This window comes from Hirundo rustica, chromosome Z, assembly GCF_015227805.2.
Source record: "Hirundo rustica isolate bHirRus1 chromosome Z, bHirRus1.pri.v3, whole genome shotgun sequence".
In the NCBI taxonomy this organism is placed as follows: Eukaryota; Metazoa; Chordata; class Aves; order Passeriformes; family Hirundinidae; genus Hirundo; species Hirundo rustica.
The window spans coordinates 35,076,768-35,101,856 of NC_053488.1; the positions used below are offsets into that span (position 1 = coordinate 35,076,768).

Here is a 25,089-nt window from a genome sequence, read left to right on the forward strand (position 1 = left end):
TTTATGAAAATTCAAAAGGCTATAAAAAACTCAGAAAAACCAGGGTAACACACCTGTTCTGCTGTGGGTCTCCTCCCTAGGCTTCAGGTGGATCTCTGCATCCCCGCAATCCTCCAAGGGCTGCAGCTGCTTCACCGTGGTCTGCACCACAGGCTGCAGGGGAATCTCAGCTCCAGCAGCTGGAGCACCTCCTATCCCTCCTTCTGTGCTGACCTTGGTGTCTGCAGAGTTGTTCCTCTCACATTTCTCACTTGGCTCTTCTCTGGCTGCACTTGTATCTGCACAGCAACTTCTGTTTTCCTTCTTAAATCTGTTATCACAGAGGCATTACCACTATTTCTAATTGGCCTGATCTTGGCCAGTGGCATGTCCATCTTGGAACTGGCTGGCTTTGGCTCTGCCAAACATGGAGGAAGCTTCCAGTAGATTCTCACAAGAGCAATCCCTGTAGTCCCCACAGCCAGAAACCTGACTGTGCAAACCCAATACACCACTATTAGTTACATAAGTTGACCATTATCCAGTTCAGGAATTTATGCATAAGATGACCACCACATCTTGGTCATAGAATACTTGTTATTCTAGCTTCATTACAAGAGTATCAGAAAGGTACAAGACTACTCTACCCTCACACTTTAATTGTGAGAGCCATAAACTTAGCTAAATCTTCTTTATTCCCAGTATCACTAGAAAATAAGAATTGGAAATGGCTTAACATTTCCTTGGTGAAAAACTCCTGGTGGAAAACAGATTTTTAAATCAGTGGTAAGTGCTCATGTAGCCACTGGGTCTTGGCTGTCCTCATCTTTAATGAATTCACGATTATGCCCTCACTGATGCAGAAAGTAGTTTTATCCCAACTTTATGGGTGTCAATTTGAAATAAAGAGACTAACTAAATTATTTAACCAGGAAAAACAAGATAAGGCATGAAGGTTGAAAGCAGTTAAACACAGTGAGAAGAAAGTTTGGCCCTGAAAAAAAAAATAGAAAAAATGCATGTAATCAAAAGTGGTCTTGGAGAACAAAGAAACTGAAATACACAGCTAGTTCAACAATCATTATGAAATGATTTGACAGATGTGGCATTTGAAAGAACATTGCAAAGTTTAAGGAATGTATTACATACATCTTTTCAGAAGTCTGGCCTTAGCAGCTTGATAGTCACATTTCAGAAATCTAAACAGAAATCATATTAATCAGAAACAGCAACTTTCACATATGAGAAAGTTGTAAAGTATGATTGCTTGATATATGGGAGTCAGCCACTATTCACAGCATAGTGAGGAAGCTAGAAGTAATTTTTATGAAGTCGTAGAGGGGAATGAAACACAATTAAGATGGGTGGACATGTTTTGCCAGCTGCTGGAAGGGGATCAGTGAATCTGAAGTCTGTATATTCTGACTTGCCATACAGGATTCAGATGTCCTTCCATATAAGCTCTGTGTGGTCCTCTGAATTCAGTAGACTTTAGTAGTAAGCAGGTGTACTTCATTTACACTCCTCCTAATGGTAGGCATCCCTCAATGAACAATCAATTTCCTATCAGAATACTTTTCATCACCATGTGACATCAATTCCAGACATTTTTACATATATTTACAATTTCCAATAAAAACTTCCCAGGTCTCCAAGATACAAATGCAAAAAAACATGCTATCCTGATTTACTGGAATTTGCACCTTTCAGTGCTCTGCTGCCTTACCCATTCTCCATTTATGTGTTTCTCACATGGCATATTTTAAACTGACCAAAGCTATAAATTTTATCTGCTTTAGACTGCAAATACATACAAATGTGTGTGTGTGTGTGTGTGTAGAAAATAAATACTATGTATATACATGTGATCGGGATACGCAAAGCAATCACACAGAGACGAGAAATTTCGCAGGGCAGAGAGTTCTTCTGAGTGAGCTCAAGGCTGAGCCAAGGCCGAGAGCCCCTCTGCCTGTTTATTTCTTACTTTTTATACATTTGTGGGTCTGGCTGTGGATTGGCTTCTGGAGTTTTCACCTTCCAGCCGAATGGCCAGCCTAGCTGTCAGTTACAATTGTTTTCAGGTTAGAAATATGCAAACAAAGGACAGAGAATGAAAAACAAGGGATTTGTTTATGTTACATGTGTGGGAAAAGGTAGAAACTGCTTCTAATATTGTACAGTAGCTAAAAAGTCTGACTCCATTTTATGAACAATCAAAAGGCTTTAAAAAACTCAGAAAAACCAGGGTGACATATACATATACAAACAACAAATATATAGAAAGAGCAATGGTTTCCCATCACATCATTCATTCTGCCTTTGCATCCCCACCTCAAGTAAATCCTTGAAAGACTAGGGTAAAAAGGTGCAATGATTCTTATGAAACTGGATGCTAGGAGTCTTGCAAGGCTTCCAGGGGAATTCTAGAAAGCAATACATTCTCCCCTCAGGCTCATTGTCTCCAGGCTAAACAACCCCAGCTCCCTCAAGTGCTCCTTGTATATTTTGTCCTCCACACCCTTCAGCAGCTTTGTTCCCCTTCTCTGGTTTTGCTGTGCTGCATCATGTAAGCAAAAGTAGAATGCAGTTTGTTATTTTGGAGTCTAGTGAGGTTCAGCTTCTATTACTTGCCCTTGGCAGTTCAAAGTGTATCTCATTCATTGTTGCCCATGCAAGTATTAAGATGAATGTAATAGTCTTAATTTAATGAAACCGGGCAGAAACACTAATTAATGTAGAGGTTTTAGTATTTTTTCTTCTTCTGTGGGAGGGAGAGATTAGGAGAAAAAGCAAAGCAGGCTTAAGCTTAAAAAAGAACAACAATAGTTTTATTAACACACACTAAAAGAATGAAAAAAAAAAGTTGAGAAAAAGAAAACTTAAACTAAAACAGAATGACACTTTACAACACTCTTCTCTCCCCTTACAAACTTAACTTTCTTATTAAACAATATAGAAAGAGACAACTTGTGATTTTTAGTCAGTTTCACTATTTAGACATAATCACTCATTACTTTAGGAGAAGAGTCTCTCTACAGTTTTCATGGGGACACTTGCTACAAGACAAAATCGTCCAGTGGTTTTAATGTCACACATCTGCTACTGCCAGGAGTTTTTGCAGACTGTGATGTTCTATTAGTAAGGCCTCTCAGTGTATCTGGGGTACTATTTACAAATACTTCTTCTAGTCTAAAATCATCTTTGCCTCAAAGACTGAGACCTCCTTTTAACCCAGGAGCAGGGGCTTTAAAGTTCTCAATTAAATCTCAATTACATCAGTCCTCAATTTTGATTAGAATTAGCATTCTACCCAACGACACTAAGATGCTACAAAGAACAGTCCATTTCTCCATAGTTTACCCCAGAGAAGTCCGGTTAAAAATGCCCATTTCTTCAATCCTATTCCAATATTATTAGTTCTTTCATTTCTAATCTGACTTCATTTGGTGTCTGTTCTATGTACCCTCTGTTTTCTTTCTCCTTTCTCTCAAGGAAGAGTTGTGCTTTAAAAGTTCCATGTTGCTAGGAAAAAGTTAGATCCGCCCAGGCTTGCAAGGGCCATGTGCATGCCGAGCTGCATGAGGCTGAAGGAAATGCAAGGCTGTGCTGATGGAGGAAGCTGGTAGATGTCCTTTTTTCCACCCCTCGGTCTCATCCAGGGCAGCTCGGCTTGGAGTGGTTATGAAGCTGCAGTCTTTCTTTCTCTGCTGCCAGTGGCGATTAAGCTGGGCCATGGCTTGGCCCCTTCTGCCGTGGTCCCGAGCACATGGACAGCACTGCCGAAGTGCAGCTGCTTTTCTTTCCTGCTGGCAAGCAGAGAAAGAAGAGCTCAGCCGGCCCCGGCCCTCCCTGTGCGGGCAGCGGTCCTCGGAGGCCGGCTGAGCCCGGTCCAGCCTCCCAGAGGGGCAGCAAGGCCTGACCCGGGCCAGCCCGCTGCTCATGATGTTACCTCATGGCTGATTCTGAAGCAAGAGAGCGATCTGCTGAAGACTGGCATTTTAAATGTCCCCTCCAAAGTCGCATTGACATCCTTATTGGTCAAATTAGCTGCCAATATCCCAGCCAGCTTTCTGCTAGGTCTCTGTCCTCCTCCCCCCAAAACCACTCCACGGTCTTTGCAGGGAATAACATTGCACATTCCTCTATAACCAGAAAACAAAACTGTGCCGACCCATGGTAATGAACTACCTACAAAGTTAGATGGGGATTGTGCAAAGGAACAAGTTACATCTGCCTTCAGTTTACTTGAAGTGTTCAACAACTGCTCACACAAGTGGGGTTTGGCCCGATTGCATCTTTTCAAAGCCATATTATCCAGCCCTAGAAGGATCCATTTGTACTCCTGTGCCCATTGTGGCAATAAGGCTTGAGCTGTGTACCATTTCAAAAGTACTTGTGTGGGACATAAAATTGTTACAGTGTATTCCAGAACAAGGGGTGCCTTCTTTCTAATATTGTAGCTGCTGCTGCCAATTAATGTAATAAAATCAGATCTAGTTGTACATAGTATGAAGCCTCTCTCTGGTGAGGTTCTCATTTCAGAGTTATCATTCTACTAGCTATTAATTTTCATTCATGCTCATAAAAATTGAAGGGCTTTGTAGGGTCCATGGGCCTGAGAGTGAGAACTGATGCCAAAAATTCTTCTATCTCTTTTAAAACTCTCTGCCGCTCAATACAATCAATGGGAAACTGAAATGGTCCAACGCTGCTAGCAATTAGTCTTTGCCAGAAATATGCCTTAAACTTTCTACATTACCCTTCAGTAGAGTAAGTACTGTACAGACAGTCAAAAAAATGCCACAGGCCTTGCTTGCATTAACACAAAGGGAGTTTTTATCTATGAACTCCTACAGGATGAAGTTCAGTATGGCATTTCAAGCCTAATCTTGTGAGTTGCAGAGTTCTCCCTGGTGACAGTTAAGCAATTATTCAGCTCTTATTCATCTCAACAGCCTGTGAGGATAAAAATCAGAAACTTTTTTCTCATTTCTGCCCTCACACTGGCTTTGCACTGAAGTCCATGGAAGCTCTCCATGGGTGGAGTGGTGGCCCTTCATATCTGAGTACTGTTTGGAGCAAAAGCAGCTGCATTTGAAGGTTGAATGCCTTCTTAGTTAGAGCAGCTAAAGACATAGCTGACTAGGCAGGTCCATTTGCTAAAACTGTACTTCATTATCAGGCTCAAGAGATTAAAAATAAATATATTTCAACAGTGGCAGGCTTTGCTGCTATTGATTTCTGCAATATATTCTTAACTGGAACTTTCATTATTCTTCTGCCTCATGATTAAAGCTAGAATTGCTTTCTGGTTTGGACAAAATTCCATGCAAAAAATGAGATATGCAGATTAGGCCATTATCAGTGCCATTACTGTATGATTTTGCATAGTAACCTTCACTGGGAGACCTCACAGCACAGTACAAATGCTGCCAAAAGAACCTTCTGGCATTTCTTGGAGCGCATTACCATGCATCACCCCTCATGGGATTAGATTGCTCCATAATAAAACAGAGTATCCGAGAAAAAGTGTAACTGGAGACTCCTGCCCAGTTCTTTCCGGGAAGAGAAACAGGGCAGTTTTCACAGTTTTGCTGACCTTTTCAAGAACTTTTGTCACGCAAATTGGAAGGTGGTAATTCTATTTGGCAGCCCAATACAATTTAGCTGAATTCTATTTTCATTATTTTCTGTATAACATATAGGCCACATTAAGACCAGCAGTAAATTGTGCTGGAGATACTTCCCAAAGGTGTCAAATTTCTTTGAAAAGGGAAAACTGTTCTCAAAAATTTGCTAGGGAAAGCATTTTTCAGCAGAATCTGCAGCTGATATGAACTGCTCTGAATCAAACCCAGTTATAACTCTGATGCTGATGCTGATATCTTCACAACCCCCAAGTATTTCTCCTATTTTAATGGAAGACCTTGAAAGCTGGGGACACCACTTCAGGCCACTACAGAAAACTTACCTTGGTTTCACAGCCAGGTTCTATTAAGTTGAAAGGCAATCTAAAAGTAATATCTGTAAATTTGAGTATGTCCTTTAAGAGATATCTTCTGCTTTTTTCCTCCTTCTGAGATAGCAGGATAGAAAAATATGTTATTAAAACAGATTGACACCACAGGACAGTAAATGGTTTCATGAAGATGAGATGGATTCCTTTTGCCTCAAGCCACAATTCAGCCTCTGGAGCTACCAAGAGCCCTTTGTGAGAGCATTCATGTTCCATACACTCAGTGCTCTCATACCTCAATGTCCTTAGATGACCAGCATGAAACTCAAGGTTTAGGAACAGTTCTAGCAATTACACACCACAGTCAAATAACCCAGAGAATGGATTTGATATTCTTGATACCTTCACACAAGCATAAAACCTCTGGTGAGCTGCTTGTCAAAGCAAGATGCTTCACAGTATCAACACACTCAGAATGGTCTGCACTAAAATAAATTACTGTGTGCTCCTTTAATCTCAGGAGATCTCATTGCAGTTTGCATCAAATTGAAAGCCATTTTGGCTAATGCTCATTTGGGCACTAGCAGACTTGGCACTGTATTTGGAACTAAGGCTCCCACGTCTAGGGCACAACATGGAGCTAACACACAGCTGGAGAAGTTTCCCTGGATGGCATGCCATAGAGATATACTTCACCTGTCAGGCAAGCTCTTTGACCGGGCAGTTATAAAAGGAAAAGTGCTGTACAGGCAGCCAAAAAATGCCACAGGCCTTGCTTGCATTAACACAAAGGGAGTTTTTAATCTATGAACTCCTACAGGATGAAGTTCAATATGGCATTTCAAGCCTAATCTTGTGAGTTGCAGAGTTCTCCCTGGCGACAGTTAAGCAATAACCACTCTTGTTCATCTCAACAGCCTGTGAGGATAAAAATCAGAAACTTTTTTCTCATTTCTGCCCTCACACTGGCTTTGCATTGAAGTCCATGGAAGCTCTCCATGGGTGGAGTGGTGGCCCTTCATAGCTGAGTACTAATCACAAAATATCAACAAACCAACCTGTCAATGGCAAGATGTCCACAGATGAAGCAGAAAACATGGAACGGGCAGAGGAGACTGAACACTGCCTTTGGATTCATGTCATCACCTATGGTCACCTAGAGATGGACTGAAACACATCCTTGTGAAAGTTACTACAGGTCCTTTTCCCTCATCTTATGACACTTCAGCAGCAGGCAGGCAGGGGAGCCCATCTTGGCCAGAGTGTACTGAGCCAAAAACCCAGTCACTAATACTTGTGTGTGCTGCTTGAAAACAGTTGCAGCAGAGAGGTCACAGATAAAGCAAGCAGTCAACATGTTCTCTGGCATCTGATTGATCTTCCCTCTGTATTGTACACATGTAGGCAGCCCAAGAGAATACAGTAAGTAACTTCAGGGCTTCTAGTGCCTCATGGAAGTGGCAGTGCACCAATTCAATGCAGGCAGTGGCAGAGCTCTTTGAATACCATAAACTGCCTATGGCTTTAGCTGGTAAAACTGAAAACAATATATCCCTAATCTTTTAAAATGGGAAAAAAAAAAAAAATAAAAAAAGAAAAAAAACCACACACACACACACAAAAAAAAAAAAACCCTGAAAAAATACTAGATACACTTGCCTACATTTACTTTTATTTCTTATTTGTCACCATTCCACTACTTTCAGCTCAAACCAACTCAGAGAAGACAACCTTGAGAGAGAATAATCTAACCTTAGAGAATAACCTAACCATTTTAAAACAAATTTCTTTCAAAATATTTGTGAATTTTTCTGAAGACATTTTCACTGAGAGCCATTCTAGTGTTATACGTGCTTCGCAGAAGGTGTGTGTTGCTTTGATGTTAGGGAAGAGAAGCACTGTTTCGTATTAAACGAACACTCTTAACTGAGAATACAGCCTCAGACGTGTCGTTAACAGTTAGTAGCACAGCAGTTACCAAAATACATCAGAACTGGGCTTACACTCTTCTGCCTTTGAGACAGCTGCATTCTCGCTATTCTTACAGGTCTTCCAACCCAACTGATTCTCTGACTATGTGGTAACATGCAGCAACCAGGACATCATTTATCCTTCACGTCCAGGGTCTTCCTGATGTCCCTGCAGCTTGCTGATGACTGCCTGCAAAGCATTTAGGAGGCTGACGACACTCACGCTGCAGTAATTTTGAAGCCGATAAAGATCGCGTTCAGGGCTCCGCCGCCGAGCCGCCCGCCCGTCCCTGCGGTACCGTCCGCACCGCCCCTCCCGCCTGCCCCCGCCGCGCCTGCGCCGGACGCCGCGCATGCGCAGTCGGCTCCGGGCGGAGGGGGAGGGAGGCGGCGCGGCCGTGTCGGAGGCGCAGCGAGCCCGGCTCAGCCCGGCCCGGCCGAGGTGAGGGGTCCCAGTGCGGGCGGCGGGAGCGATCTGCGGCGTCAGGACAGCAGCGAAGTAAAGACAACTGCCGCTACTGGCCGGTGTGAGGGGGTGTTGTTTGTTTTACGTTTTTGTTTAAAGCTGGTCGCTTTGGTGTGGTTTTCGTATGTCGCACGCAAGCGGTGAGGATGTGTGCAGGTGTTCTCACTCCTGGCTTGGTAGGAACACCGGTTTGAATCGGGAGTCGTTAAAAAGGAGCCAAAGGCTCTGAGACCACGGACGAGAAATTTTCTGTTAATTTAACTTACCCTGGCGTAGCTTCTGTTAGCTTAACGTAGTTTAACTTAGTTTCATGGAGTTAGTTTTGGAGAACTGGACCAGATCCGAAGGCGTAGTGGCGTAAATTGAATTAGCAATGCTTGTCCCTCTTAACATTAATAACGCGTTATTACGTTTGCACGGCAAGGATGTGGTAGCAGAAGGGTCACAGGGGTGGCCTTGCCGAGAAGCTGCTAGAACCTTTCCTTATGTGTGACAGAGCCAGTGCCAGCCGGCTCCAAATGGACTGGCTACTGGCCAGCGCCAAGCCCATCAGTGACAGGTGGCAGCACCTTGGGGATGGCAAGTTTAAGGAGACCGAAAACCGCTACACAATAGCAGTCCAAGGAGAGAAGTGAGAACGTGAGAGAAGCAGCCCTGCAGACACCAAGATGCCGGACGGAGAGGAGATAGTCTGGGTGGTGGAGCAGAAATTGCTCTGCAGTCCATGGTGACGAACATGACATGGTAAAGTAGTGAGTGTGTGGTGTAGCCCATGGAAGTCCATGGTGAAGCAGGTATCTACCTGCAGCCGGTGGAGAAGCCCATGCTAGACTACCTGAATGCCAAAGGGAGGCTGTGACTCCATGGGGAGGAGCCCATGCTGGAGCAGGCTCCTGAAAGGACCGGTGGGACCATGGAGACAGGAGCCCACACTGAAATAAGTTTTCTGGCAAGACTTAGGACCCACATTGGAGCAGTCTGTTCTGCAACAACTGTACCCCATAGAGGGGACCGACGCTGGGGTAGTCCATGAAGAATTGCAGATGTTTGGGATCCTGTGCTAGAACTGGGAAAAGTGTGACTGCAACCTCATTTCCTGACCCCCTACTCCATCCAGGGGGAAGAGGTAGAGAAGTTGGTAGTGAGTGAAGTTGACCACAGAAAGAATGGAAAGGGGGGGGGAATGTGTTTCTAGATTTTCTTTGTATTTCTTACTATTCTACTCAGGTTTCATTGGTAAAAATACATTTCCTTGGCTTGAGTCAATTTTCCCCATGACAGAAATTACTGAGTGATCTTCCTGTCATTATGTCGTAGGCCCTTAATCATGTTTTTGCCCCTTTTCCAGTTGAGGTGCAGGGATAGAGCAACTTTGTGGCCATCTTGCAGTAAGTCAAGCTCAAGGCTACACGGATACTTATCAATTATGTTGACTCACTTGGGAAAACAAGCCGAGGTCCCTTTCCAATACCTTGAGTTATCTTTCTTTATCTTGCTTGTCTGTGTGTGTGTTTGGTAGGTTTTTGGGGTGGATGTTTTTTTCCTATGTGTGTGGTTGATGGTATATCTTAGAATGTTCTGGGGTGGAAGAGACCCATGATCATATAATTGTGGAGGTTGGAAAAGACCTTCAAGATCATCAAGTCCAGCATTTAACTGAACACCACTATGTCAGCTAAACAGTAGCCCAAAGTGCCTCATCCAGTTATTTCTTGAACACTTCCAGGGATGGTGACTCCACCACTTCCATCCTTGTGGTTTTTCAGGGATTCACTGGGTTTGATAGAGAGGAAGATTCAGACCAGTTTTGATAAGAGGATTAGACTAGATGAGCTCTGGAAATCTTTGCTCTCAAATTGTCTGATTCAGTGAATCTTACTAGGAATAATACACATGGGTGTGGATTTACCAAGGAAAAATTATGGTCATTCTATATGCAAATGCAGTTACTTCTGCTAAGGGTCAGTGCTGAAGACTGAGGAACTGTTTAGGTAGTGTTTAAATTAATTTAATTGCGCTGATATAACTGTTGTATTGTAGCTATGCTGTAGGTGTTTAGATTGATAAAAATTTAGGATTTGTGTCTGATGCAAGGGCAACGGACTTCTAGTCTGTCTGGAGTAGCTGATTTGTGCTTACAGTGAAAGTATGTTCTGTGCTTGTAATGAACCTATGTAGTCGTTTTTCCTTTTAATGTGGATTAAAAAAAAAAATATCACCTGACAAGAGATACAATATAATTCCAATGTGTTCATGTCAAAACTGCCTGGGAAGGAACTTTACCTTATTTTGCTGCTTATTGGATAGAACTAGGGGGGGTTGGGTTTATATGTACAAATAAGCTGATACACCTAGGTCCACTGGAATAATAATTCCATGCTCAGCAGGTCTAGGTATGTCTGGAATTGTTTGCTGTAGCAATTTTTTTTTTTTTAAAAGCAAGATATTAGCTCTAATTTAATGTGTGTTCATTTATTATATGGACACCTATTGTCTCAAAATGCCATAATATCTATTTTAAAGCTATACAAACCCGTATCATCGAGATAAATTTTAAAACTATACAAACCCAAGCATCAGTGGTGTTTTTTTTCTCCTGCACTTTCAGACATGTAATCCACAAGTATATGGGAATATCTCACTACTTAACTGTGAGGGATTTGTATTCATTGATCTATGAATGTAACTATTAATTTTGAGTTTTCCTGCCACAAATGGTATTTTTGTGGCACATGCTGCATTGGTTGTATCCAGGTTTTAATTCCATTTTTTTTAAATGAGTGGCAAGAATCTGAATGCATCACATTGATAGCACGTCTGGGTATTTGAGTGTTTTGCATGTATATATTTCCTCGATACTTACTGCAAAGGGTTACACTTAGGTTTTCAACCAGTACTATCTCTTTTTGGTTTTTTAAGGAAGACATTCCAGGTGACTGGAGGTGAGTTTGTAGTAAACTGAAATATTTGAGTATCTGCAGTGGCCATCAGTTTCATTGATGTGCAGCAAACTGAATTCTAATTTCTCTTTAATGTAGGGTCATGTGTGCGTTTGAGTACCTGCATATTCCAACTTACAAATAAGGTTTTCACTTCAAGTGTTCAAGCCTCTAACTACAATTACCATTTACAGTCCCACAGGTTGGTCTTTTGTTTGTTTTGCGTCTGGTTTTGCATGGAATGATGGAAAGTTTGTGGATAATTTTGCATTTTAAATCATGTTTGTGAGAATGTGAACTCTTCTTTTGAGCCGTCTCATTTTCAAGTCAATGAAATATACTTAAAATATTCTCAAGAGTGCACGGTCTCAGAGTACACATGTGCTGTGCCATACGGAATGGTGTATTTGTTGCAACAGTAAGAAATGTCTATAACTCATTCTTTGTGCAGGACCAATGAGTATTCAGCATTTCTTGGGTTCGAGCCCAAAAGACAAGGTGATATGGTAGACTGCGGGGAAGAAACGCCTTTAATGCTTTCATCTGTTGTTAAATACAACATAAATCTGGGGGGTGGGAGTAGTAGAATATAGCATGCTGTTCTTCCTACTCCTAAGTACATTTTTTGAATCTCTCTTTCAGAGTGAAATTTAGTGTCGTATGACAGAGCCAAGATGTTAGATGACATCAAGAAGCGATTTGAATTTCCTAATGCAATTGTTCAGTCACAGGTAATTTTTTAAAAGCACTAAAATAAATCAAGTTGTCTGTGGAAATGTTTATTCCAACAGCCGCTGCTTATCTGCCTATCTGGTTTTTTTTCCTAAGTCAGAAAACCAGAGAAAGAATAGTCTTAAATCACAATCAAATTCCAATTGCCTTTTCTGTATAAACAGAAACATAGGACATAATTCCTCATCGCTATAATGTCTCTTCAGGAAAATCAGAAACTTTCCATGACTGGAAGGTTGGAGTGTGGCCAAGTGGTTTTTAGTGACCTTGTGATCTCAAGAGAGGCCAGAAATTACCAAATGCCATGTGTGGGGATGCAGTACTTTGCAATACTTTATAGAACTATTTCTTCCTTGGTGATGAGAACTGATGAACCACTGCAGTGTGGTCTGTCACCAAGTGATAACTGTATGCAGCTCAGCTTAGCCCTCTTTATTTTCTGATCCACCCCCTGGCTCCTCGTGATTTTCACCTGAAATTATCATGTGTGATAAATGTTTATCATAGTATCTTTAAGGGACAGGAAAGAGTGATAGTAATAATAGTCGCTGGTTAAAACATACACCTTCTTTGCTTTGGCCATTTCTCAATTCAGTATTAAAAATGTATCTCTTTGGCTGTAAGTTCATTTCCCTGTTTTCTTCCTCATCCTGTTTTGAATTCAAGATTAAATATGTACCCACTTGTTTGGTGAAATAAGTTGATTGGAATGTGGTCTGTGCAACCTGATGCCTCTCTTGTCTCTTCGTTTCAGTCAGTTCACATTGGTTTAACAGGAATTTGGTTTGAAAGAGAGGTGCACAAGTCCACTTGTCATCAACTTGGTGTTTGGGAGAGAAAGCCATGTTCCTGAAAGCTGGAGTTCATCTAAGGTCTAGCAAGGGGTCTTGCACTGCAGATGAGTTTATATCATTGCTAGCCTTGATGAGTAGGACTCAGCATCTTTGAAACAGTTCGTTTTCTTTAGTGCAGAATGTCCTCATGGTACACTGTTGTATTGCTTAAATGTCTTGGCTTGTTACTACAGCTGCACATCATTAAGGTCTGCTAATGTGCTTTGGTTGATTTTGTCCTGTGCTTTGGCTGTTTTGGTAGTTTCAACTTGTGTTCTGTGACCCCTGGGAAGCATTCTGTGATCTTCAAACTATAGTCAGGTCAGAATTCAACTTCATGAGAGATGTCTTCTCTTTCTGGGGCCATCCAAGATACCTGCTCTGCAGAATGTGTAGTCTCCATGTAATCAGAAAAGTGAGGAACTTGAGCATAGATTTGTAGGTCATAAAGTTTTACTGCTAAATCAGGTTCTAGAAATGCAAGGAGCTAATCTGCATTTTGGCTTTTCTCTATAGCTAGGTCACTGCAAAAGCTGAGTTTCTATTGATAAGCCCCTTTTCCTGTGGAACAGAAGTGTCTTAATGATGTAGGTGTGAATTAACTTACGGAGGTCCTTTTAAACAGGAAAAAGAAAATATTAATGTAGGCTTCCCTTGGTAAGTGCACTGAAAGAGGTCTGATCTGCCTGGGGAGTGCACGGTTGCTCTTGTGATGGGTGGGTTAGAGACAGAGATAAGTCTGACTTGGTCCCATTTTCTCCTGTTTCCTCAAGAGTAAGATTTCCAAAATCCTGTCTTTTTAAGTCAAATGTTTTAGAGTACACATCGTTACATGTGAAAAGCATAGTCCATGCTGTCTAGGACTGTTTAAGGTACTGTCTTTCCAAAAAATGTAAGCTCTTATTTCACTTTGTTATGACAGGCTAGCAACTAGTACATAAATGAAGTGGAAATAAAAGGTTTCTTCTCTTGAAAGGAGAAGGAACCTCGAAACATTGAAAATAATCTGTTCCTGTCTTTTTATACACTTACAAAAACAAAATGCTAATTTTAATTTTTATTCCTTGCTGGTCTAGTTTACTTTTTCCAAAAATAATGATCTGTCATTAGCAGAGAAGAATAGATGCAGCAGCTGTTCTGGGCACATTGATAGTCTGAAATGTTTTTGTGCTGTTGCTATGAAAACTTGGCTTTGTCTTTCACAAAAATGAGTTTTCTGTGTAACAGTATCAATAATTATGAAACAAGACAGATTAAGTCATTAAAATGACATTAAGATCATTAAGAAGACAAAAGCCTCAGATCAAACAACCTGACACCTTTGAGTGTATTTTGGTTCATATTTAGATTTTGAAAGACAGTTTGAGGAAATCAGACTTCTTCTAAACTGGAATGAGGAGCTTAGTCTTCACCTCAAAAGAATAAACCTGGGCTGTTTTGGGGAACTGAAGCTTTTTGATTTGGAGATCTTGACTATTTAAAACTTCTTAGTGATTTCTGCCATGGAATAGCATAATGAGGAATAATGTTACTGTCAAGTGCTCTGTTTAAAGTAAATGAAATATTTCTGGCAAGAGCTGTGATAAGGGGATATGCAAAATTTGGGCAAGTTGCTTAGAAGTGCTGTGTTCTGCTTCCTCTCTTGCTTCTGCTTCCTTAAATATTACAGGATTTAGTAATTACTAGCGTGTTTAAGGACATGAAGATCTATGCAGCAGTGGAGGTATAAAGTTTATTGAAGTTGTTGCATTAAAATATCTGCAGTTCCTAAATACCTGTGTAGCTGTACAGTGAGGCCTTTGGACTTATGTGGAGCCTTGTGGAAGTTTGTTTCTTTTGTGCCTCAGTATACCATAAAAGTGAGTATATCAACAGTATGGAAATTTTTGACTTTAAAGCATATTTCAGCTTCAGTATACATAAGGGTGTGTTTCAATCATAACAAAATGATCATATGCAACAGCATTGTAAAGACTTCTTATCGGAGAATTTAAAAATAATGCGCGTGTTCTTTCTTTCTTTTCATTTTTTTTCTTTTAATGCATCTCTGTGTGGTTTTTGTTTCTTTTTCCTCTTTAGGCAGTGAGCCATCTGATTGCTGCAATACTGAAAGAAAAAGTTTCTTCGAAGAAGATCAGACAGGCTTCTGACAAGGTCTTTTTCACTTTCATCTCCTCTCTCATTCTTGTGTGATTATTCTATGTGCTTTTTCTAGGTTTTCCCATTCTGCACTGTGTAATTTTAATACAATTCTAGAAATTAAATAAGGTAGTTATCAATAAATATTTGAGCATACAGAAACAGTTAGACTGGCATTAGAAGAGCAGTTTTACTTCCATTACAAGACTTAATGGCAGAAGCCTTAATCTGGCAGAATGCTTATATCTAGCTATGTTAAGTTTAAGAGAGTTTAATTTAGTTATGTTACTGAGAGCAAAGTACAGAGACCAAAACATTGTCTCTTGAACTGGAAATTTGCTTACATTGCTATAAAAATGTGAAGAAGTATGGCATTTCACATACCTGCATTGGTGTTATATTTCATATCAGCTAAGTAGAGCTTGTATTTCTGCAGGAGAGAGCAGGATGTAAAGGCATACTTCACATTTTAAGTGAGTCAAGCTCACTTAAGTGCATGGCTTGTTAACAGAGTATGAAATGTTGGCAATTGCAAGTGTCACAGCAAATGGGAAAGGTGTTAGTTAGGATTTGCTTCTCTGGATTTTCTACCCAAAAGCTGACATGTCCAGAAATTAACAGAAATTGATCTGTGGATTTTTATTCCACAGTCTGGGGACTTTAACCTGACAAACCCAGACCTGGAAAGTGCTAGGTTTTGATGGGAGGGAGTATTGGAGGTGTGTAGTTTATGTAACAGAAGCTCTTTCATAATCCTGATCATAATCATGTTCCCAAATTATGTTCTGTTTTGAGCTACAAGCTGTTATTTTCCCCTTAATGCTGCTTATATGAAGGTATTAGACTGAAATACAGCAACTAAAATGCTAGGAAAGCAGCTTGTGCTGGGTGGACATTGCAGATTCCCTTTATATTCAGGAGCATTTTGCAGTGTTGGTTGTTTTAAAACCTTCCTTGTTCTCCGGCTGGAAGTCACTAAGTCAGCAAATTAATCTATGAATATTAATTTACCATGGAAACCAGCAGGAGTTTTGATGGTTATTGCCAAAACTTCATGCTTACTAGTAAGTAGAACTTCATGTGTTTAGTAAAGATGACTTACCTTTGGATAGCCCTTTGTATGCCTTTCTTTAGCTGTCTGTGCTACACCTTGGTGTAGACACAGCTAGTCATGGCAGTTTCTGAGTTGTCTCCAATTGCATCCTTATTTTTTAAATCAGGAAATTGATGATAACCTGCCTGTAGGTACCCTGTCCCTGGATATGTTCAAGGTTAGGTTGGGTGGGGATCTGGGCAACATGACAGAGAGCAGCATCCCCACCAATCTCCCAGAGTTGGAACTAGGTGGTCTTTAAGGTCACTTCCAACACAGACCATTGCATGATTCTGCCTGCATAGGCACAGCTGAAAAATTCATCTGCATTACCTTTTTGTCAGATACAGTAAGTGTTAGGCCCGACCATGGACCAAGACAGCAGAGGACAAGAAAGTGTGAGTTGTCCCTGCAAAGACTTTCTGCAGGAATAGAATCTGTACCCCAACTACCTCTTCAGCTCTCTAAGGGGCTTCAGGGGAAGATGTTGAGCTGTTTTTTATTTAAAAGTGTATTTGAGATGAACAAAGATTAGTCAGTTTGTGCTTTCTCCTTACTTGTGTTCCATGCTTTTGCCTTCAGACTCCTGCTCTGAACCTGCTTTGGGAGAAGTGCTGCAGTGAGAATGTTGCCTTGCGAACAGCCTGCTGTGAGGGCTTGGTGGCACTTGTGGTGGAGAAACATGCTGAGCTTGACTATGTTCTTCATGGAGCTCTCAACCTAATTCCCTCAGCAAGGTAGTGTTTGGTTGCCTAATTTTTGTCAGCTGGTTATCAGTCACTGCTTTTCTCTTACAAATACAGAGGAAGAGGATAAGTTCTTTGTCAGTATCTTCAGATACACCATGGCATTAAGGACTGCTACTGTCCTGCCACTCTGCAGAAGGATGTTGCTTTCACTTTGGCTATGTGACAGTGTGGGTCTGACATAAGAATTCTTAGAGTTTCTGTCTATGGATGTAGGCTGAAATTGTTAGTAGTTCAGGCTAGTGCTCTGAACTTTGAACTGTGGAACATCAGAAGGCAATGAACTGCTTAGTTTTGTTGCCCCTGTCACAGGCTAAAGAAAATGGCAGCAACTTCCATTATGGGGGAGTATATTGTGGTTTAACCCCAGAGAGCAAGCAAAACTTGCACAGCTGCTCACTCACTCCTCCACCAGTAGGATTAGGGAGAGGGTAAAATGTAGAAAACTTATGGGTTGAAATAAGGAAAGTTTAAGAGGGAGAGTGAAAGCTGTGCACACAAGCAAATGGAAAGAAGAAATTAATTCACTGCTTCCCATGGGCAGGCAGCTGTTCAACTGTCTCCAAGAGAGCAGGGCCCCATCACAGATAATGGTGACTTGGAAAAACAAATGCCATCCATCCAAACAACCCCTCTTCTTTCCCTCAATTTTATATACAATTTTATACATAGCATGATGGTGTATGGTCTTTGGTCCGTTGGGGTCACCCCTCTTGGCTCTGTCTTCTCCCAACCCGCCAGGAACCCCCAACTTCCTCCCCCATGTGGGAGCATGAAAAGCAGAAAAAGCCTTGGCTGTGTATAAGCTCTGCTCAGCAATAACAAAAACATCTCTATATTATCAACACTGTGTTCAGCACAAATATAAAACACAGCCCCATACCAGCCATTGTGAAGAGGATTAACCCCCATCCCAACCAAAACCAGCACAGAGGGAAATAGTTTCATCAGTCTGTCAAAAAAATGGTTGTTCAGATAAAGTCACCATAATAATGTGTGTTGCGATTAGGAATGCTGCAGTCTGTTTTGTTGTCTGCTGAGGAAGAAATCGGTTTACATTGAAGCTACTTCTCCTACACAATTCTTGAAATGGAATGCTTACATCTTTTAGTGGTATTTTGACCTAGACTGCCTGTCCAACGTACTGAGAAGATGCAGTTGTGAGGGAAAGAGATGCTGTGCATACCATTTAGAAACAGGACGTCAAATGATGATTGGGGAGAGATTTCCTTTCAAATTTACCAGTCTTATTAAGTTCCCTTTTGACTGCTAAGTGGATTTCTGCACCAAGCTGTGTAATTCTCTTGCTAGAAACTAGTAGAGTTGTTTTTAGCCAAAGCTATTTAGTGCTATGTATGTGATATGCTATGCTGGTGGACTCAGCACAGAGGTTGCAAGAACCATGCTTTTCAAGACATGTTTTTAATCCCTTCTCACCTTCATATAATCAGTTTTATACTAAGGTTTCTCATATTCAAGGTGAGATAAGTGTGAACTTAGGTTTGAGTAAACTAGTAAAATGCTTAAAAACTTTCTCTAACCTTGTGACTTGTTTGTTTACAGCTAGGATCTCATTGTGCTGATGCTAATTCTGTGCTAGATTTGCTGTGAATGACTACAGTTTCCTAGAAGAGGTTTTGTAAATACCTTTTATAATATGGGTAATCTCTGCAAACCACTAACCTCCCAATGACAAAATTTTGGGGCATTTTGGGGTTAAGGGAGGAGTCTACATAAGTACAAATATAACGAATAAGTAAAAGTACCTGTACTAGAACTGTGAGAACCTAAGTCCTGTGGCATAAGGTGGAGTAAAAGTTTTATTAACTGTGATGCCACCATGATTTTTCATCTTTCCTTTTTATATACCTTTTAGGTATTCTCAGTATTCTTAGCATACATAGTTGAGATTCTTTGACTTTGTGTCTTAGCTTAAGTCCTGGTTTTCTGTTAGGCCAGAAAACCAAACATGCTCAAGGCCTCACAGCTGGGGGCCGGAAGGCCTTATTTTAGCTTGAAAAACCAAGGCTCTTTCTAGAACATATTTTGTAAACTAGTCTCAAGGCCATCTTAGGAGGGATACTTTAGAATAGGGAGATGCCATGCCATTCATTTAACTCCTCATTGGAGAATCTTTGTCCAATATGCTAATTTTCAGGGTATATAAAATTGTATACACAGTATACTGTGTGTGTGCATTTTGCCTTATTCCACCTTGACAAATTGTTGCACCGCAGGATCCTTTTTAATTACCAAGATAAAAACTATTTTATCCCTTAATCCTGTCTGACTCATAATTCTAGGACCAGGGAAAAGGCATCAGGTGTGGCTTGCAGACTAAGAAATTTGAATTTCCTGTTCAGCTGAGGGTTTGTTACAGTATCAACAGTTTATAAGGGTATGAAATATTAATACAGCTTTATACTTCAGAAAAGAAAAAGTGTAAAATTAGATTATTAGGATTAAGTTAACCTTAAAAACAAATTCAGAGTTACATATTGAAGGGACTACAATTTGCCCTATTTCTACACTATTTGAAACTTTTCAAAATTTTTTTTTATGTGTGGAACCAACACATGAAAGCTGTACTAAGTGCTGGCAAATTACCTAGTAACCTTTTATGTGTTTTTGGCTTCTTTCCCTCTGCCACCTGCTCCTCCGCCAAGCTGCTACAATTCAAGCAGCATACACTATGGATTGTAAAACAGGCCTGACCGCAGAAGTCTGTGGTTTAAAGTGTCTGTAGCCTCAGGAGCTCATTAAACTGACGATTTCAGACTGCCTCTTTCCAGTGCTAGTACTTTTTTATTTTTTAACCTTGCCTTAAAGTTGTAGTCTGCAGTCCATCATTCTGTTCCCTGCTAAATTTTCATCTGTGTGGCTTTGCAGTGCTCGGTACGCAGTGTTGCTAAAACAAAAATTAGCAGCCAGTGGCAGCTAGCAGAAGGGCATTTTCTCAGCAACCACTGAGCACTTTCAATGCTGAATGGAGTTAGACATATATTATATTGCCAAAGACTACTCGTGTGGTATTCTAGCTTCTCTTCTGTTACAATCAATTTTGCACAGTAAGTACATCTGCTGGATTTTGTTTTGTCAGGTCTATCAAATTATGCACAAAATATCATTCTGTTTTGAAACATGATGAAGATCTCATGTTTATCTGAGTTAACTTGTGCAGTTCACAATACTTTCTCTTTGTATATATTATTGTACTGTAACTGGCTCTAAAGACCCAGTGTTTCCTTTGACGCCCTAAGAGTTTAAACTTCATGGAACATCATATTTATGTGCATGTTTGTGTGTTTATGCATTTATAGGAAATATGTTTACATATGTAGATACATATATGTGCATTTTCACATGTTGTTAGGATTGGTTTTCAGCATTCTGTTTAGGTGATGATGGGAAAACACTGGCTGTGTTCAGTAATGAACAAGGATACTACTGAAAAACCTGAGAAACAATTAATTACTCTAATCTTAAAGAAACTGTCAGAAGGATTTCTGTGTATATGCGTGTTTTCAGAATGGTTTTATTACTGAGCATCCATGCCTGTAGAAGATGGGAAATGGGATGGAAATCCTTGCAATATGACATGCCTTTGTATTGCTTGTGTTCAGGAGGTGAGTGGAAAGCCTAAAGCATCTCTTCTCTTCCCATTTCCTGCTTGGGAATTAGGACCAGGAATACAGAAATTTCGGGACAGGAAAGATTGTTTTCTTACTGACTGTTTTATGGTTTGTTTTTTTCTCCTCCTTGCTGCAGTTACCCTATTGAAGCTGGGAAATACACTTGCAAATTCCCATTTCATTGGCTTTTTCTAGTAAAGAAGAATATAAAAGGTTGTTTTCTCTCTCCCTCCCCTACACCCATCCAAAAATCTCCTTCCTCCTCTGTGTTTTAGGTTGACTATACTGGGATTTAGAAGACTGCGGCACATCTTCCTGTTAGTTGCTTTGCAGCGGGGTTCTGTTGAACCTCAATGTCTTCTTGTATTGTCAGATTTCAGTATTTTGAGAGCCAGTAATTTTAAAGATGACAGGCACATCTTATAAGTGGTCCATTTTTTAAAGAGAGAGAGGAATACAAGCATATTCTTGCACTTTTGATCTGAGTCGATGCTTTCTAGCACAGAAGAGAGAACATAGTATTTTGCCTGTGTTTGAACTATAAAAGTAAACATTTAATGATGAGGAGATTCACTGTGGGACTGTCTAGGTTTTCCCTGGTGTGCCATACCGCCTTATGGAAAAGTGTCTGCAAGTGGTGACAAGTATAATAAAGGTCTGACAGTTACAAGTGCTGTTTGCTTTGTATTCCCATTCTGGTAATATATTGTAGAAGTGACCTGTCGAAAGTTTTAATTGAAGCATTAATATTCTCTTTGCTTATTATCTGGAAAGGAAAACAAGAACACATAAATGCACAATTTGCGCAGAACTGTGTGGGCATATGTTAAGAGTTCCTGAAGCAGAACTCCAGGGCTCAAGTGTCAGTTTTGTTCCTTCTCTTATGTATGAATAAATTAATGTAGATGCATACTTGACAGTAACTCAGTTCTTTTTTATTATCAGGAATGTACACGGTTTAGTAAAAACTATTTGCAAGTTAATACAAATTCAAGCTGTTCAACTGGGAAAAGATGGAGATGAGTCTGTTTGGAATCTGTATGGAACCAGGTTAGTTTTGCATTCCTTTATTTAGAAGCAATAATAACTTTCTGTCTGATTTCCAGAAAAATAAGCAAATTAAGTTAATATTGGATTTCCATCTTGCTCTTTTTTGTGTGTTTTGCTTTGTTCACACTGTGCAGGTAATCAAGTGCTGGCACAGGTTGCACACAGGGGTTGTGGCATCTCTGTCCTTGGAGATAACAGAACCTGACTGCTTGTACTTTGCTTGAAGGCAAAAAATCTTGGGTAGCTTTTAGTAGCTGACTGCTTGAGAATGTGGGTTGGACTGGATGATCTGAATATGTCTTTTTCAACCTGAATGATGATCTGATTCCATGATTTGGTGTTGTTGTTGAAAGTTCTAAGGAGTTTTTTTAATACAACGGTAAGGTTGCTACCATAAACTCAAGAAGGGACACTGGCAGAGAGCCATTGGGAGTGGGGCAGTGGGAGGCAAGACGGGGAGAAAACAAGTACTAGTACTTGTTCAGATACTAGATGATTTCTAATAATTCTTTTCATAACTATTTTATTTTAAGGCTATGAATCGCTTCCTTCTCACTTGTTTTTCTAGCTTTATTCTTAGTATAAAAGTCAAGTTCCCAAATGTTTTTGCTGTTAAGGTGATTGACATATAAAAATAAATACTTAAAGATGCATGTGGAGCTACTTATCTAAAACTTCTTGTCAAGCAACAGCAGACTTCTGAAGGGGACATCCTAGTGACTTCATCCATCTCTTGAGAAACCATGAGTCGGTACTAACATTAAAAGCCTCTATTGTATCTTTTCTGGAGACTAGAAAAGCTTGGTAGATGTCGTGAATGTTTTTCTAGTTACTTTTTATGTAGTTAAGAGGTTAGGAGGCTGTAGCTATAATGGCTTAAGGATATAAAATGCATTATTTGAGAGAAACAAATCATGTCTTTGATTGAGGAAAATGAAATAGTGAAGAAAAGTGAAACAAACTTTGGAGTGCTGGGTATGTTCGCATTCCTGAAATCCTGTGTGCATTTGTTTTTGTGGCTAGTATCAGTTCTCTTTACAAAATCCCTACTTTAATAGGGCAGTTTTAAGTGAAAAGTGAATGAAGATGGAATTCTTTTGGAACCTTTTTTAAAAGCTTCTGGTAGAAGAAGTTAATTAAAGGATACTAATTCTGGCTTTGTATGAAAAAGGGGATGGTGGGATGTGGCTGGAATAAAGAAATACTCTCTGCCCAATAGGGCACAGAGAAGTTATTACATTTTTTTCACACTCACTAAAAGAGAAATTACTGGTAACATACAGTGAAGGTGAAATTTGGTAATTCAGAATAGTATAAAGTAAAATAATAGAGAACTCAACATAAGAAGCAGACCTTTATTTAGCCAATATGGGTTTTGTTTTCCCTTTTGGTTACAGTTAACTTTAATGAAGAGAAATGATTGCTTGACTTAGGGTCAGAGCCCTGAGATTTTAAAACCTGACTTCTGGTTTTTAATGTACAGAACAACCTATCTATTCATTGTCACGTGACAGTTTTGTAGTTGGCGCTCCATGAAATGCCATTAAAACCTGATTTTTTGTAAGGAATTGAAGAATGTATACAGTAGCTCACCAACAGTAATCTCCCATTACAGTGTTCATATATTATGCTGTCAGCTGTGCAAAAGTATTCCATATGGAAATCATCAGTGAAGAATTAAAACACAAGAGTACATTCTCAAGTAGTCTGTTATTGTCACCAGTATTACAGGGTAATAAATAAATGTGGTTTAGGCCAATGTTAATTCTGGACAATAGAATTAGTTTTATAATACTGATTCTTGGGTTGATGTAATATCGTGATCAATTCCTGAAAAGAAGTGGAAGAAAATTAATGTCTTGCAGTTTTGTACATTTTATTTTAGATTGTTTTTCTGGGATGGAGTTAGCTTTCTCCAGAGCAGCCATCTGTAGCCAGAACTGTGTTGATAACACACCGGTCTTATGGACACCGCTGACTAGTGCTGTCCCTTCAGCCCATTGCCATCCCTCAAAAGGCCAATAAGGGAGGGGTGGTCAAGACTTTGGGATGAGACATAGCCAGGATAGCTTACCCAATCGAACAAAAAGGATATTTCGTACTGTATGACACTGTGCTCAGGAATAAAAGCTAAGAGGAAGGAGCTAGGAGTGGATTCATTATTAAGGTGTTTGTCTTCCAAAGCAACTGCTATGTATACTGAAGCCCTACTGCACAGAAAGTGGCTACACATTGCCGGCTGATGGAAAGTGAAGATTTTTTTTTTTTCCTTGCTTTCTTTTCTGGCCTTTGTTTTTCTTTAGTAAGCCACCCTTATCTTGACCCAGGAAGTTCCTGTTGGCATTCTCACTGTGGGTGATTTCTAATACACATGTACCAAAAATTGGATGTTTTTTTTTCCGAAAGCTATCAGCCTGTTTTTAATGAACTAGTATTTTATGATAGTGATGATTTTACTGTTTTAAAGTTATGGACAACTGCTACTTTTCTGAATTCAAGATTCAGAGTAGGTAGCAAAATACTTTAAAATGCATATTTGATGGAGTAAAGTGCTGTTCCTGAAAGGACCAGCTTTCTGAAAGGATCAGGGTCACATCTGCATACACAGAAAAGCATGTTGATTGCGTACACAAGGCATTGTTTCCTCATACAGAAAAAAAGTCTGTCACTGAATTTGTTCTTTAAATCAAATTGGCGCTCACTTCTGTTCAGAGATGTAAAAAAAAAAAAGTTTGGATGACCTAAAACTTGAAAATAATGTATGTTTTACTGTTACCCTTCACAAAGATATATCTTTGTTTGCCTAGACATTACCATATTATGAGTGGGTAACCGCTATGTTTGGTTGTGTGTTTTGCTTTATCCTGAACCCACTAGCAGTAATTTAAGGTAGTGGTACTCTAATGTTGTTTAAAGATGCATGTTTTACAGTGCTGTTCTAGCAGTTCTTAAGATGGTGTTGTCAATAAATTGCATCTACACACCTGATTTTTCTTACTGCTAATAGCATTGTCAGGTGGAACGTTTCTGGTTTGCGCTTTTTGGTGTTTCATTATTAATCACTGTTCATTGTGGAGCTTAGCTGCCTTCTTTCATCATCCAGTTCAATGCAGTTTTATTAGTTTCAGAACATACAAGATCTGTAAGAAAAGATCTATCTTTTTCTAGATAGTAAGCCATTTTAATTTGAAACTTGATCTGTCAGGTGCTGACTTTAGAGAGGTTCCCCTGGCTTTGTTGTGATTGCAGCGTTTAAATGATGACTGGAGACATATTCTCTTGATTAGGAAAGGTAGTTAATTTTTAAAATATGACATTTATTGAAATAAGAGGCTGCTATAAGCCTATATGTCTTTACAAGGACTACGTACTTTCAAGGTCTTGGCATTGCATGTGGACAGTATTTCTGGTTTACTGCCTGAGAAGGATCTGGCCTATGATGTTGCTGGATTCAGGTGCTAGACAAGCAACAAGTTTTTTGCCTCTTGCATGCTTGCGGCTTTCCAAAGATGACATAAAGTAATAACCTTAGCTTTTCTAGGCTTTGTGCACAG

The 25,089-nt window shown here is 40.0% G+C and overlaps 1 protein-coding gene across 5 annotated transcripts in view; it reads left to right on the plus strand.

Moving 5' to 3' along the window:
* Window positions 1-8,272: 8,272 nt before the first annotated feature.
* Window positions 8,273-25,089, plus strand: part of FOCAD (focadhesin) — a 100,998-nt gene continuing 84,181 nt past the window's right edge. For 2 of the 5 annotated variants that reach the window (XM_040089188.1, XM_040089190.2), the window contains exons 1-5: window positions 8,273-8,347; window positions 11,953-12,041; window positions 14,955-15,029; window positions 16,690-16,844; window positions 21,431-21,535. In XM_040089188.1, the coding sequence (XP_039945122.1) occupies window positions 11,985-12,041; window positions 14,955-15,029; window positions 16,690-16,844; window positions 21,431-21,535 (392 nt within the window). In that variant the 5' untranslated portion in view covers window positions 8,273-8,347; window positions 11,953-11,984. Of the gene's footprint in view, window positions 8,433-11,409; window positions 11,513-11,952; window positions 12,042-14,954; window positions 15,030-16,689; window positions 16,845-21,430; window positions 21,536-25,089 lie in introns of all 5 variants that reach the window. The other 3 variants (XM_040089189.1, XM_040089186.1, XM_040089187.2) reach the window with 3 other exon arrangements.